This window comes from Amorphotheca resinae (genome assembly GCF_003019875.1).
Source record: "Amorphotheca resinae ATCC 22711 unplaced genomic scaffold M430scaffold_1, whole genome shotgun sequence".
NCBI lineage: Eukaryota > Fungi > Ascomycota > Leotiomycetes > Helotiales > Amorphothecaceae > Amorphotheca > Amorphotheca resinae.
The window spans coordinates 2,501,436-2,514,617 of record NW_020194471.1 but is presented as its reverse complement, the minus strand read 5'-3'; the positions used below and the strand labels follow the sequence as shown (position 1 = coordinate 2,514,617).

The following is a 13,182-nucleotide window of genomic DNA, read 5'->3' as shown; positions in this document are numbered from 1 at the left end:
TGGCCTGGTGTGGGCTCTGCTGTGGAGTCCCGGAATCTCCTCATGCGTTGAGACTTGCACGTCGTCTTGATCGCTCAACCGATAGGTAGGCCACTCAAAGATCGGGCGCCACCGCGTTACGCCGGACCCTCGAGGAGAGATGGGCTACGGGAGAGCACTCGCACCTGAAAGCATATCTAGCGCAGATGTTTCTTGCGATGTGCAACAAAACTTCCAAAGTGGTCAACTCCATCACGTGGGGGTCATCGCCCCCCTTAAACGCCCTTCGTGTTTCGTCGACTTCCAGAACACTAAAGACCTGGCCGTTTCCATGAAGCGTAGGGGTCCAACTTTTCTTTACCTTGTGCTCCTGTAAGCTCGCGAAAGCTCCAAGTCGTCGTCAGCCTGGTTGAGGACCCTCTTTCACCGTCTTGTACTTCTTTCAACTTTCAAACCCTATCCTTTGGTTTCCTCTTGCAATTCTCAATCCTCCAAGTAGGTAGGATTTGAATGTACATTCAGGCGTCGGTAATGCCGGCGGCTTGCTTTTCGCGTATCTTCTCCTCTCCCACTCGGATCTCTCCCAGTCAGAACCCTCCCAGTCATTGTCGGCCGTAGTTCAGCCGGCCAATGCTCGAAGCTGGTGTGCTGGCACTGGCATTGTAGCTGCTGCTGCCCCTGGAGCGCCTTGGATGAAAGAAGAGCTGAGTGAGAGTGCAGTGATCAGATGTGTGAGCTGCGTTTCCAAAAGATGCTTCATGCATAGATAAGGGATGGACTATCATGGAAGATGTAGGGATGCGGTCTTCGACAGAACTCCCAAGCCTCGACGGAAGAACAGCTGAGCTGCTATATGCTATCTTTCAGCTGTCATCCCTGATCAATATTTCAAGGTTCTCTCGGCTCAGCTCCTCATGAGGAGGTAGGCAGCTTATCTTGCTACCCTGATTGCAATATGCTTGCTCCTCCCAACACAAACCCCTTCCCCCTACCCCAAACCAACCAAAGCCTATCTTCTTTCCTCGTCCCCTCGTCGAGGTTTTCAACAAACTCCCTCGAGTAATATTCTTCTCATTTCTCATCTCGTATCACATCTTGTGGTCTCTATCAGGCGCTGCCAGCGACAAAGATATGTGCTTTGCAACAACTCCTTTCCACAATGATAATGCATTTGGGAGTCAAAAGCCAGGTGGCACAGGTATGCAGAAACCGGAATACATGATATCAACCGATCAATTCAAATAATCATCGAGGATTCGATAGTAACCTGATGTTTTAAAAGCGGGTTCCGATTCACTTTCAATTCCGGGTCCTATTACTCGAATACCAAGCCAAGTTTAAGAATCTTCAACCAAATTGGCTTATACCTTATATAACGTCATTCAAGTAGTCGAATAGCCTCAGTTATTGACACCCGCTATCTTAGCTGGATTGTAATGTGGAGGAATCACCTAAAAGATCACGAGATTGGCGGGGTAAAACTTACCTAGGTACTTCTCCACGCTCGGTCCTAGACCCTTCGTCCTAATGACGCCTGACAACCCCTTCTTAAACACATGGAAAGGCACCGCATTTTCATTCCCAGCAAAATCCATCAAAGTTCAGATAGGAAAGGAGAAATCATATAGCAAACGAATAATAAGGCTCTACGAAAGGTCTCTATCGCCAAGCAGTTCAAGTATCCTAGGCTTGAGTCATCGCCGACAAAGCGACCCCTCCTCCATGGCTTTATTAGCCTCGGAGGCAGGATCCTATAACGCGCAAGGCATATAAGATGAAAACCGCATTCATTTCTCTATTACTTTTCTCTCCTCCATTCAAGAAAGATCAACCTTGAGTCTCTAATCTACCTAGATACCTACCTACCTACCTAACACAAGCCACCCCGCAGTCCTCCCTCCTTCCACCATGGCCAGCCCCGCGGCCCCTTCCTCCCAACGCTTCACGATCCGCCCCGCGCATCTCAGCGACTACCAAGCCATCGGCGAGCTCGCCGCCACGACCTACTCGCACACGCCGCTCACGCAATTCCTCGCACCGTACCGCGTCGCGCACCCGCGCGCCTACACACGACGGTTCACGCAGCCCGCGCTCCTGCGCTTGCTCGACGCGCGCAGTCTCAGTTTCGTGGCTGTCGAAACGGCGCGGCCCGATGTCATCGTGGGCTATGTGCAGTGCAAGCGTCTAGGATCGGATGCCGCGGCGCAAGAGCTGATGCGGGAGCGGGAGAGCAACTTGGGGCGCAGGTGCTTGCGGTGGTTGGTGTGGCGCTGGTTTCGGCTACGGGATAGGTTGGTGGGGGGCAATAGGAGTGAGGATGGAGAGGCGGGATTGCTGTTTGAGGGCTGGAATAAGAGGGATGAGAGGAGGTATTGGGAGGGGTTTGGGGAGAGGAGAAATAGGTGGTATGTGCAGTCTTGTGTGGTAAGGAAAGAGTTTCAGAGGTTGGGCATTGGGAGGAGGTTGCTGGGGGAGGTGCTGAGGAGGGCCGAGAGGGAGAATGTCGTTGTGGGCCTGGAGTCGAGTGAGGAGGGCGAGGCTTTGGTAAGTTCATGCGTTTCTTGTTATAGGCGGATTCGTGAGTTATGGATTCTTCCTTACTCCAGAGATCGCTTGCCAGGAGTGATACTACCCACGGCGTGTAGATCATTTCCCATTGTCCATTTCGACTGCGCAGTTATTAATGCCCTCATTAGTACAGAAGTCTTGGATTTGAACTCCTGGGTAGGTTTGAGCAGGATCCTTATGCGGATTTCCTCGGTCGTGGAGGCGGGATATTCATGTGGACTCCTCCAGCGTGGAAAGCGAAGGCGCTGGAAGAGAAGAAATGAAAGACAAGTACACGGGTTCATACGAGTGTAATGAAGGATGTTATGTAGTATGTATCAAGCATATATACACATCCCCCATCTCTACCCCGTTCCTCTTTCCTTATCTCCATGAAGCACTCCATGAAGCATGTCCCATTTTCACATGCCTTGTGCCCGATATCCCGATCTCTGTATTTTGTCTTCGCGGGATCCCAAATTTGCCTTCGCCCTCCCCAAAACGCCATTTATTGCATTTCTCATTCTTCATGATACTCAATTCATCTCTCATTTTCGGACCTTCAAGAAATAATACAACACCAAAACAATTGCCACTATGAGGATGCTCACAGTGAGTGCGATGCCCGCGAAGAGAATCCGGCATCTCCGCTTCTCCTTGTGCTGCTGGGCTAGCCAGTCATCTCTATTTCTGCCAGTCAGCTACGACTGCAAACGCCCAGAAACCCAAGCTCCAAGTCCAGTCTCTTCCTAGCCTTGGGAAATGACAGAAACATACCCGTATTTCATTTCAACACTACTGGCAGCACTCTTCAGGCCGGTCTCTATCTCTGATATATGCACAGCAGTCGAGAACCTTTTCCAAAACGCTGGATCGCGGACCAGTCCGTAACCGGGCGGGGCTTGCGCGAGGTCTCTTGTGGAATGGACTTGCTGCAGCGGCGAGGGTCGCTGCACCTTTGTGCGGCGTGGAGGAGGCATGATGAGAGCCGGGTCGAGAATCGGAGATACAAAAGGAAAGTAAGTGCAAGGGCCGGAAGGAGAATTCAACAATGTTCACTCATGCGCGAGCGAACGATTCAGAGCCTCGAGGACACCTTATCCACAGATTCCGAGCGCAGGCGATTGAGCGGGAGATAATAATGGACTTCGCGCGCATAAACGAGTGGATGCGTCGACGAGACCAAGAAAGGAGTGTGAGGCCGCAGTGACGCAAGCTTTGGAAAGGTATAAAGCAAAACGAAGGTGGGGGAAAGTAAGGAACGGACGCGCAAACCTCTCTTCAAGATACCAGATGCCGGGAGATGGAGATATATATACCTACAACGTTGTACCGTGCTCCATATATGTGTACATATATAGAAAAGTACAAGATGCTGGGGAGGACTCTGGAGGATCAAAACGAAGGAGTCTTGGCTGGCCAGTAGAAAGCGCCAAACACTCGTGCGGTTCCAGAACAGCCAATCAGAGATGGGCATGCACGACTTATAAGGTTACAAGGCGGCGCCTTGCCGTCAAAGCTTTCCAGCCGAAATGAGATGGACAGGGACTTCAAGTTCTGGACCCCCACCGAACCAGTAGGGGAGATTGCATTGTGTACAAGATGTCCGTAAATGGTAGCCTGGTATTCCCTAAAGAGCAGTTAAGGTTAGCAAGGTATTTGTTACATACAACGATCATCGTGGGGCTCTCTTGGCTGCTTACCGTATGTACTGAAGTACTGCAACGTTGAAAAGGCTCTGGCTTTTGGCTCTTGCAGATGAGAACAAGTCCCTTGTGCAGAGGAGGGTCCAGAACCAGACGCAAGATAAGGTACCCAGTTCAGCTCTTGCCTTAGGCTTAAGGAGAGGCGGGACAAAGGCAACCTCCAGAAACAACCCCTGTATGTAAGCGATAACAGATTGATTGAACCTTGCACTACAGAGTTACAATCCTGCGAAGAGGTTGTGGCATTTGACAGTCTCGACAATAATCGGGGGGAACAAAGTATCAAAGGGCCCAGGTACGAAGTATATATATAACAAACAGTATTCTCGATTCGACTCTCCGTCCAATATGGGCAGCAACGAGGCTCTTCCCTTCTGGCAAGTCAACGTGCCCGAACCCCTCCGCACCCCAGAATGTCCCGAGTTCCTGGCAAACCTCAATGCCAAAGATCTCGGCATTATTAGCACCCCAGACTCCCAGTATCACGTCATGACCTGGCCCGAGGTCCAGCAGATAATCGCCGACAACCGTCTCGATCTCTTCCAGCGTGTCCCTTCCGAGCTCCGCCGCTACCTGGCCTACAATTGGAAGCTGAAGCAGGAGTATGGCAGCGTCATGGAGTTCGTGCTATCCAAAAGACTGGGCTGGAAGGTCCCCGTCCAGGCCGAAGGGAGGCCCTTTGAGAAGCCCGAGGACTTGAAGATCCTGTGGAACGATTGGCCGTACGGCATCGACGAGAAGATCGTGCACCTCGTCGTCTGGACCAAGTTCGAGCTCGAGGATGATCCGGCCACCGACGATCTGACCCCCCAGGCTAGAAAGGAAATTGATGATTTTGTGAATGAGACCTTTTGCAAGAGAGTAGGAAAGGAGAAGGTAAGGGTCACGTGATACATCCCTCTGCGGTACCTTATGCAACTGACGAGGGTAACTAGGTCATCTGGTTCAAGAATTGGAAGACCCTGAAGTCAATTCATGCCGTGGAGCATTTTCATGTCATGCTGTATGACGTTGATCCAGAGTTCGTGAAGGAGATCACCAATGGAGATATTCCGTTAAGCCAGAAGGTTTGACGAGGAAAGGGATCTCGAGAAGATGTGAGAGCCCCTTGAAGGGTCTGGCGTTTGGCTAGAAGATTTGCATAGCGTTCTCAGCGATTAGATAGAATTAGAGGCATGCCATAGATAAAAATCTAATACTACTACACTGGACTTGCTTCTAACCAAAAGTGATCTGTTCACCTTATCATTAGCAGATACAAGCTACGTATACAGATGGCTCCTCCAAACTCCAGCCCATATATCCTTTCGATAGGTAAAGCCCTCTGTACAACCCCGCAATGCTCAAAATCCAAACCAACTCTATGAAATCGCCAAACGCCACGCTTTTGAGTAAAGAGCTACAGCGTCCTCTCATGGTCTTCCGTTTTAGAATTCCATTGCTACTCCCAGCCCTTCTTCTTTGTCTCGCCTAATGCTGTCATCATGCTCTTCCCTCTCCTCCATCAGTCTTTGCTCTACCTCCTCCTTATATCCAGTGAGATCTGGAGGTATATGCATACTCTGGACGCTAGGGGCTGCATTCACGAATCGAAGCTGCTCTGTGACGTGTTGGACTATATCGTCGAGTTTCTTCGGAGTGTTCCTGTTCGGCCGTGGATCGCCAAGGATTTGCTCTAACGTAGGGAAGAGGGTCTCGTGACGGAAATGAGATCGGTAAGGAGTGTGCATTGGGATGATGGGATCGATTGTTTGGTCGCACCCTATTGCAATACTAGTTTCGTGTGCCCATGCTCGAGCGACGTTGCGAGGCGTATAGCCACCTCCGCCAACAAGCATCAAAGGTATCTTTAAAGATTTGCAGTATGCGACACAAGCTCCATGGCCCTGGACTTGTACATTGAAGCGGCCGAGACGGTCTCCAGCGAGGGAATCGGCACCGCATTGTAGAACGATCGCGTTGGGACGGAAGCGTTCGACACATTTTCCTACAAGGGTTTTGAACAGCCATATGTATTGTTCATCATTGATGCCGTCAGAAAGTGGAACGTTGAGGGCATGGTGAGCACCGGGATTGTTTTCATCGGGTGGTCCTGTTCTCTCAAGATCACCAGTGCCAGGAAAGAAACTTAATCCGTCGTATTTGTGAATCGAGAGAGTCATTACTCGATCGGTCGACCAGAATGCCTCTTCTACGCCATCTCCATGATGCACGTCAATGTCGACGTACAAGACTCGTGGATACTTTCGCAAGATCTGGAGTATTGCCAATACAATATCGTTCGCGTAACAGAACCCAGAGGCTTCAGCTTTTTTAGCATGGTGTAGCCCACCAGACCAATTGATAGCGATATCAGACTCGTTGTTACAGAGCTTCCGTGCTGCGTCGATGGATGCGCCAGAATACATTGAACAATAGTTGAACAGGCCTTCGAAAACCGGACAATCAGAGCCTCCAAGATTGTAGGGCATTGGCGTGTCATCATCAGGCATAGCGACCTTAGCAGTCTTGAGATACTCGAGATAGTCTTCAGTATGGAAGTCCCGCATCTCTTCCTCAGTTGCCTGCCTGGTGACAAAAGTATCCATCGCAGCATGCATTCCATATGACATGATGAGCCCTTTCGAGAGAGTGAGGCGCCAAGGCTTCATCGGATGAGAATTTCCAAAGTGATGCTTCTCAATCTCTGGATTGACGTGCCACGACACATTGTATCCTTTTGGGCGCACAATCCCATTCGCCAGAATTTCTTGCTTAATTTTTGCAAGAAAACTGGCGTTGTGGGGGTCTCCTTGTTGGGTCAGAGGGACCCCATACTCTTGTACGATGTTGCTGTTGGAGAGGACCATCTTGTTCCACCGATGGGACGAAGCGGTATGGGCCGTCTGGTTCTAGAGCCTGGAAATTCGGAGGGGATGAGGGGGTTGTTCAAGCTGAAATAGCCAGTTCTAACGCAGCAGAAGAAGAGTCAACCAAGGTCACGTCGAGGTCAAGAGATGCTAGACCATCTCGAGGGCAAAGACATCTCACCTTCATAACGAGATAATCGTTGTCCTCATGCGCGCCGCAGTATAGACCTCGTATTTTGTAGTCGCCGATGGGAAGCGCTTCGCTCTTGTTCTGTCTGGGCTTTGCGTATCGTGGGACGGAGTGGAGAAGGACAGATATTGGCGAAACAAAACAGGATGCCTCTACCTTTGTGGGCTCGACTCGAAGCACCTTGGTCGATGCGACGACTGTTTTTCGAGGCCTCGGCGCAGATCATCCAAGATCATCAAGGGCATGGCGGGCCTTACTCATCACGCTTCTCCGCCTGGATGTTCACGACTTAGCGCCACAAGGCTGAGGGAGGCTCCCTCGCTTTCGTCCCCGCCTTCGAATTTCCACTCTCCAAACTTTTCACCCTCACCGACGCGCAAGGAGCCAGGGGCCGAGACTCGCTATCCGAAAAGGCAAAAAAAAAAAGAGGAGCAAGCGCTGGATAACCTTTCTTTTGTTCCCCCCACAGGTGAGCTTACCTTAGGTGCGGAATTGCGACGTTTGTTTATGGGATCTTTGACTACCCTGTTGGCGCACTGTGCAAGGCAACGTCATTAACCACCATGCCTAGAGACGACCTCACCATCGATTTCGTCGGCAGGAAGATGCCTCTGGCTGAGCATCAAGACTGCGCCGCAGTCCTCGATGAATGGACAAATCGAACCGCGAACCTGCCTGCTGAAATTGCGTTCATGCAGGAGGAGATCGCGGAAAAGGACAGGCAGATGAACGAATGTCTTCAGATCATCACTAGAAACGACAACGCCATCCAGAAATGGATCAAAATCAATGGGAGCCACATTCAGAACCCCAAAGAAGAGATTCACCGCAAGGCAGTGATGGAGAATTACGATAAAGCCACGATTCTCCAGGAAGAGAAGGTCGCGTTAGCTCAGAAGGCCCAAGCTATCATCGACAAGCACACTCGATGGCTCGATGGACACATCAAGGCTTTGCAGGAACGAGGTGAATTCCCCGATGAACCAGATATTCCTTCGATATTGCGACCACAGCCACCAGACCGTACCGCCCGTGCCGAACCAAGTGCTGCTGTGATGCCTCTAGGCCAAGTCTCCAACTCCGCTACCATTGCGCACCAACGACACCCCAATCAACATCCTAGTCGTATGCTGCCGACGCAGACTCAGGCCGCTGCTAGTGCAACAACCTCCTCGGCTCCTGCGACACCTGCTGCCGCGATGATGCTCAACCGTCAAACCAGGGAATCGTCGTTAGGAGCAGTGGCAGCGGCGAACAAGCGGCAGAGATTAACAGGAGGATTAGGGAGTCTCCCAGCAAACTCAAGTGGACTTGCCCGTCACTCTTCGATGACTCCCGGTACTCCGAGGGCTGGTACACCCACTACTGCGCGAGCCGGAAGCGCACAACCACGAACGTCACAAAAGACGACTGCCCAGAAGAAGGTTGCTCCATATGGGAGCAGGCAGAGTGGTGCTCCACGGAAGAACAAGCCCGGCAAGTCAGGTCTCAGCAGATTGAAACGTACCGGCAACAAGAATTCTCCATCATCCACGAACGACAGTGAGCTTAGCGAAGCAGAGTCTGGATCTGGGGACGAAGAAGACGAGGTTACTACACCCCCACCGCCGGGAAGAGATGCAGAAGGAGATGAAGATATGGTCGACGTTGATGAAGATGAGGGAGGAGATGACAAGAAGTATTGCATATGCCAAAGTGTCAGCTATGGTGATATGGTGGCTTGCGATAATGAGCAATGTCCATATGAATGGTTTCATTGGACATGCGTTGGTCTGAAGAGCGAGCCAGTAGGGACCTGGATATGCCCCGTCTGTACCAAAAACAACAAAAAATAGTTATTGGTTGGCTCGCAGTTGGGAGGACGAATTTGACTGTTAGCATGGCGTTTGGGGGGATTTGGGCTGGATACTATCTGGAGGAGTTCTGTAATAAGGCAGGAAGCCTTTTGAATTTTGAGGAACGGCCAGCTTAGAAGCATGGCTCATGAGCATATGACTACGTCTGAATAGAAAAACAGACGACCTTTCACAACATAAGCACATACGATACGATGTTGATTAGATTCCGTGACCCCTCTATCCCGTGAAGGCGGTATTTATCGAATCCGGTAATTCTACCGGTTTTATCAGCCCACCGCCTTCACCCCACGAAACTTTTCCACGAGCCATACGTAAAGGAAAGCTCCCCTGAGAACCCCTCGTTGGCCCCTGAACAAACCGAAATACTTTTCCACAAGATGGCCACTCTCAAGACCTCCTGGCAACTCGCCGCCGCAGCAGGAGAGCCTCACACGACAATCCGAGTGCGAAATCTCCAAGCCGTCGTCGAGGTGGGACGAGATGCATGGGGACGGGCAGGCAAAGCGCAGCCCGTACTGATCTCAGCAACGCTCTCACTACGCGCCCCATTCGACGAAGCCTCCGCCGCGGATTCAGTCAATAACAAAAGCACGGTGCACTATGGGATTCTCAGCAAGGCGATCCTCGAAGCGGCCGAGTCCTTCCGGACTGAGAGTACCGGCCACACCACAGTCCGAGCACTGCTGAACCATATCTCGAGACATCTGACGGGGGAATGCATAACGATAGAGCCTGTGCCCCCGGCGGCAGCGAATCCGCATCATCCTGTCGTTGACCGATCGGTGATGACGTCTCTGAAGCTCGAGGTCCTGCTCCCTAAAGCATCGCTCATTGGATCTGGAGCTAGTCTTTCCGGGACGACTCTCTACGCGTCTTCCGGCGCTTGTAAAGCATATAGTATGAGTCTGAAGCTCCATGGTCTTAGGATCCCAACCCTCATCGGGGTTAATCCCAATGAACGCCTAGCGAAACAGATCGTGGTCGCGAATGTCGAGTTGGAGCCGTGGGCCAGCGACTCGCCTTCGTCTGATTCGTATAACGAGTTCGAGGAGATCGTCGTTAAGGTATGTTACATATAATATAATATACATGGATGGCATCCTCCACCGTTTTGCAAGATTAAGGCTAAAAGAAAGAAATCCATTCTATAGACGATCGAAGAGTCGTCATTCCAGACCCTGGAAGCCCTGGCTACGCATATCGCTCAACGTGTCATCAAGTACTTCCTACTCCCGAGAAGGAATACGTGGGATGGCGGCATGCATGAACGGATCAAGATATGTCTGGAGAAGCCGACGGCTGTCACTTTCGCAGATGCACCTGCGGTGGAGGTCCTCGTTGACTCGGATCCTAACGTTAATAGCTTCGTAGAGCGGTTACGGAATCGGGGTGTGTACAAGAGGACAGGACCTCCTTTCCCGCTACAAGGCAGGTTGGATGAGTGGATTAAAAACAATGATCCGGAGGATTGAGGACTTGCGTGAAGGGATGCACTTGTTTCAGGACAAAGATAAAGGTGGCTGGGAGGTCATCCCAACCAAGCCTACGAACCAGAGATCTGGTTCTACACATCGGCCTGTCGTGGTTGCTTCTCTTCCCCTCCAACATGAAATCTAGGGGGGCAATCCTGGAGTCGCAACACTGGTATTGCATAGCAGAACTGGATATTTTCTGCGGTATCTTGCACTGCTAGCAAGAATGACATGTCATTGCCATGTAGGGGACAGGAAAATAATATACTATGAACGTTCAGATCTTTTCGATCCGGAAACGTATTTACAGATAAATATATATACCTTATAGCCAACGACTCCGAATCAACTTTTTGCCGCCAGATCCAATTAGGATGAACTCCTTGCTAATGCCCAAACAAATATATCATCATTCTCATAATACTGGAAGACATCTCATCTTGTGTGCCATGTGTCCAGCTAGCTCGTCACAGCCTCTCGGGACTAAGTGCACCCGGCATTGGAGTTTCTCTAGCATATTCTGCCTCCTCCTCTAAGTCCTGCCTGCGCATCTTATACGCTCTGATCCCTACAAAGACGCAAAGCGCACAGCCAATCACGAACGCAGTCCCTAACAAGAGCAGATTAACCGGTACCGGGTCCCCTTTGAAGACCTTATGCAGTAATGCATCGAGACCGCTCTGGCTGAAGTTGAAGAGTCCCGCTAAGCAGATAATGGTTCCATATACGGTCCCGAAAGTTCGGAAGCCGAACACCTTGGCCGCGTAGTCGGAAACCGCGGTGTAGTAGAAGGGCCGGTAGAGTACAAAAAGGCTGACGTTCGCATACGCGGCCCACGTATAAGGGAGGCAGCCCAGAACACCAATGGTCGTTGCGATTGTGACGAGTGCAGTGAGTACGGTGGGCGTGCTCGTGTGATCCAGCACCACACCGATGAAAGGAATCGCAAGGATGCCGCCGAGGGGAAGGGCGATGTCGAAGAAGGTATTGATCTCAACCGCCTTATCGTACGAGTGTAGGAGATACTCGTATTGGGGCCGAATGGTTGCAACAAAGAAATTGATGCGCGTCATTTGAATGACGGTGAAGAGCGCGATAAGGATGAACCAAGGGGAGAGGATCTGTTGCCGGACGCTCTTGCCATGCATAGCACCCCACACGCCAGAGATCTTGTTCTTTTTGTTTTCCTTTTTGAGGTGCTTTGCTCCCGACTTGGACCCAATCAAATCCGTGATCTCTGAAACTACAGATTGCTGGCGTTGGCGGCGCTCGTCAATGAGCAGAGCGGTATTCTCATCCATCTGGTCGTCCAAGACATCGTCGGCTTCTTCAACTTGTTCCACTAGCTCAGCGACAGTTTTGTAGGATGCCTTGGGCATGAGGAATATTTGGACAGCAAGGATGAATGCTGGCACGACAAGATAGAGGAGGAAGAAGTATTTAGGCCAAAATGCGCCATTGCTCCACGCGTATATGAGTCGATAGATCAGAAAGACGGCAGATGAGGAATCGAAAGCTCCCGTGAGCAAGGCCAATATAAGACCTGAGTGTTTGGGAAAGGCGTTTGACAGATGGAAAGATGATATGTAGATGAATGGGCCTCCGAGAGCCAGGAAGAGGTATCCCAATACATAGCCGTCGAAGGGTAATTGCCATGCGAAAGCAAAGAGGAGAGATCCAACTGTCAGCAGGAAACTGCCAATAATTCCGCAGACCCGGGGGCCGAATTTGTCCAATATAGCCCCCACGGGCAGAGCAGCCACGTTTGTTCCAACAGCAGCAACCGTGAACATCAAATTCAGATGTATTTCCTGATCGTAGCAAGTCCGAACTCCTCTCTTCAGCTCATCCTCCGTGCAGAGGTTTCGGTATACATGTTCGCGGATGAGGACCGGCTTGAGTGCAGCATAGCCAAAAACGATTCCGGCTGCGAAGAGACAATAGATCACCGAAACGATGATTTGCACTGTTTCAAGATGTTAGTATCTTGTACAAGGGACGCAACGCGCATAAATTGCTAAGGAGACAAAACCCACATAATCTCCGTGCTTTAGGCACTTCAAAGGCTCCAACGGATGGGACGGTGTCCTGGACGATCGGGTGGTCCCACGAGTCCGGTAAGGGACTGAAGCTCAGCCTGCGAAGTCTTGGGACATTTTCGCCGGAAGGGGATCTCCCTCTCTCCGGGGATAGAGAACCGTAGGATGTAATTCGGGACAAGGACATGATGCCTAGATGTCCCTGATGGTTCCGAGTAAATGGGATGTTTCCGTGGTTGTCAGGCTTTAGGTAGTGGCCAAGCTTGAAGCTATCACGGCTATTGCGTCAGAATTGAGTCCTTGGACAGGCGTATAGATATGATGATCAATTGGCCGCACATGGAGGTATAATATATACAGTGGTGATATTAGGGAACATGGGAGGAGCAAAGAAAAAAAAAGAATTGACAGTCAGGCGCCTGGCCATTCCCCTCCTCCTACAGAGTAAAGCTTCATGTCGAGGAGGGGAGGGTCCGAGGCAGATGCACATGGCCGCGGCCGCTAACAGGGGGAAGCTTATCAGTTAGCGGGTCACTGGGAA

At 50.9% G+C, this 13,182-nt stretch overlaps 8 protein-coding genes across 8 annotated transcripts; 5 read left to right on the top strand and 3 right to left on the bottom strand.

Moving 5' to 3' along the window:
* Positions 1-1,507: 1,507 nt before the first annotated feature.
* On the top strand, positions 1,508-2,814 carry M430DRAFT_32485 (hypothetical protein). The gene is made up of 2 exons (XM_024866181.1): positions 1,508-2,523; positions 2,676-2,814. Exons 1-2 carry the CDS (start codon positions 1,888-1,890, stop codon positions 2,808-2,810), a joined length of 771 nt encoding a protein of 256 aa, XP_024725464.1. The 5' UTR covers positions 1,508-1,887; the 3' UTR covers positions 2,811-2,814.
* A 172-nt stretch (positions 2,815-2,986) lies between these two features.
* Positions 2,987-3,720, bottom strand: M430DRAFT_32484 (hypothetical protein). The gene is made up of 2 exons (XM_024866180.1): positions 3,304-3,720; positions 2,987-3,210 (listed from the first exon to the last, which is right to left on the bottom strand). The coding sequence occupies exons 1-2, from the start codon at positions 3,504-3,506 to the stop codon at positions 3,075-3,077; spliced, it is 339 nt and encodes a 112-aa protein (XP_024725463.1). The 5' UTR covers positions 3,507-3,720; the 3' UTR covers positions 2,987-3,074.
* A 739-nt stretch (positions 3,721-4,459) lies between these two features.
* On the top strand, positions 4,460-5,448 carry M430DRAFT_131947 (hypothetical protein). Its single transcript, XM_024862221.1, has 2 exons — positions 4,460-5,108; positions 5,168-5,448. Exons 1-2 carry the CDS (start codon positions 4,581-4,583, stop codon positions 5,303-5,305), a joined length of 666 nt encoding a protein of 221 aa, XP_024725462.1. The 5' UTR covers positions 4,460-4,580; the 3' UTR covers positions 5,306-5,448.
* Positions 5,449-5,457: 9 nt separating this feature from the next.
* Positions 5,458-7,512, bottom strand: M430DRAFT_131943 (hypothetical protein). Its single transcript, XM_024862220.1, has 2 exons — positions 7,263-7,512; positions 5,458-7,180 (listed from the first exon to the last, which is right to left on the bottom strand). Exon 2 carries the CDS (start codon positions 7,079-7,081, stop codon positions 5,660-5,662), a length of 1,422 nt encoding a protein of 473 aa, XP_024725461.1. The 5' UTR covers positions 7,082-7,180; positions 7,263-7,512; the 3' UTR covers positions 5,458-5,659.
* Positions 7,188-7,679, top strand: M430DRAFT_160763 (hypothetical protein). Its single transcript, XM_024863388.1, has one exon. The coding sequence runs from the start codon at positions 7,330-7,332 to the stop codon at positions 7,576-7,578; it is 249 nt and encodes an 82-aa protein (XP_024725460.1). The 5' UTR covers positions 7,188-7,329; the 3' UTR covers positions 7,579-7,679.
* M430DRAFT_131939 (hypothetical protein) lies at positions 7,557-9,301 on the top strand. The gene is made up of 2 exons (XM_024862219.1): positions 7,557-7,740; positions 7,843-9,301. The coding sequence occupies exon 2, from the start codon at positions 7,877-7,879 to the stop codon at positions 9,104-9,106; it is 1,230 nt and encodes a 409-aa protein (XP_024725459.1). The 5' UTR covers positions 7,557-7,740; positions 7,843-7,876; the 3' UTR covers positions 9,107-9,301.
* A 206-nt stretch (positions 9,302-9,507) lies between these two features.
* M430DRAFT_93317 (hypothetical protein) lies at positions 9,508-10,602 on the top strand (the record flags this gene model as incomplete). Its single annotated transcript, XM_024869771.1, has 2 exons — positions 9,508-10,194; positions 10,282-10,602. The coding sequence occupies 2 exons, from the start codon at positions 9,508-9,510 to the stop codon at positions 10,600-10,602; spliced, it is 1,008 nt and encodes a 335-aa protein (XP_024725458.1).
* A 467-nt stretch (positions 10,603-11,069) lies between these two features.
* Positions 11,070-12,828, bottom strand: M430DRAFT_46995 (hypothetical protein; the record flags this gene model as incomplete). The annotated part of the gene is made up of 2 exons (XM_024867890.1): positions 11,070-12,568; positions 12,639-12,828. 2 exons carry the CDS (start codon positions 12,826-12,828, stop codon positions 11,070-11,072), a joined length of 1,689 nt encoding a protein of 562 aa, XP_024725457.1.
* Positions 12,829-13,182: the final 354 nt, after the last annotated feature.

Coding starts and splice junctions, on each gene's coding strand:
- M430DRAFT_32485 (XM_024866181.1), top strand. CDS start 1,888: ATGGCCAGCCCCGCGGCCCCTTCCTCCCAACGCTTCACGATCCGCCCC. Junction 2,524..2,675: donor GTGAGGAGGGCGAGGCTTTG/GTAAGTTCATGC, acceptor TGCCCTCATTAG/TACAGAAGTCTTGGATTTGA.
- M430DRAFT_32484 (XM_024866180.1), bottom strand. CDS start 3,506: ATGCCTCCTCCACGCCGCACAAAGGTGCAGCGACCCTCGCCGCTGCAG. Junction 3,211..3,303: donor AGTGTTGAAATGAAATACGG/GTATGTTTCTGT, acceptor TGGCAGAAATAG/AGATGACTGGCTAGCCCAGC.
- M430DRAFT_131947 (XM_024862221.1), top strand. CDS start 4,581: ATGGGCAGCAACGAGGCTCTTCCCTTCTGGCAAGTCAACGTGCCCGAA. Junction 5,109..5,167: donor AGAGAGTAGGAAAGGAGAAG/GTAAGGGTCACG, acceptor GAGGGTAACTAG/GTCATCTGGTTCAAGAATTG.
- M430DRAFT_131943 (XM_024862220.1), bottom strand. CDS start 7,081: ATGGTCCTCTCCAACAGCAACATCGTACAAGAGTATGGGGTCCCTCTG.
- M430DRAFT_160763 (XM_024863388.1), top strand. CDS start 7,330: ATGGGAAGCGCTTCGCTCTTGTTCTGTCTGGGCTTTGCGTATCGTGGG.
- M430DRAFT_131939 (XM_024862219.1), top strand. CDS start 7,877: ATGCCTCTGGCTGAGCATCAAGACTGCGCCGCAGTCCTCGATGAATGG.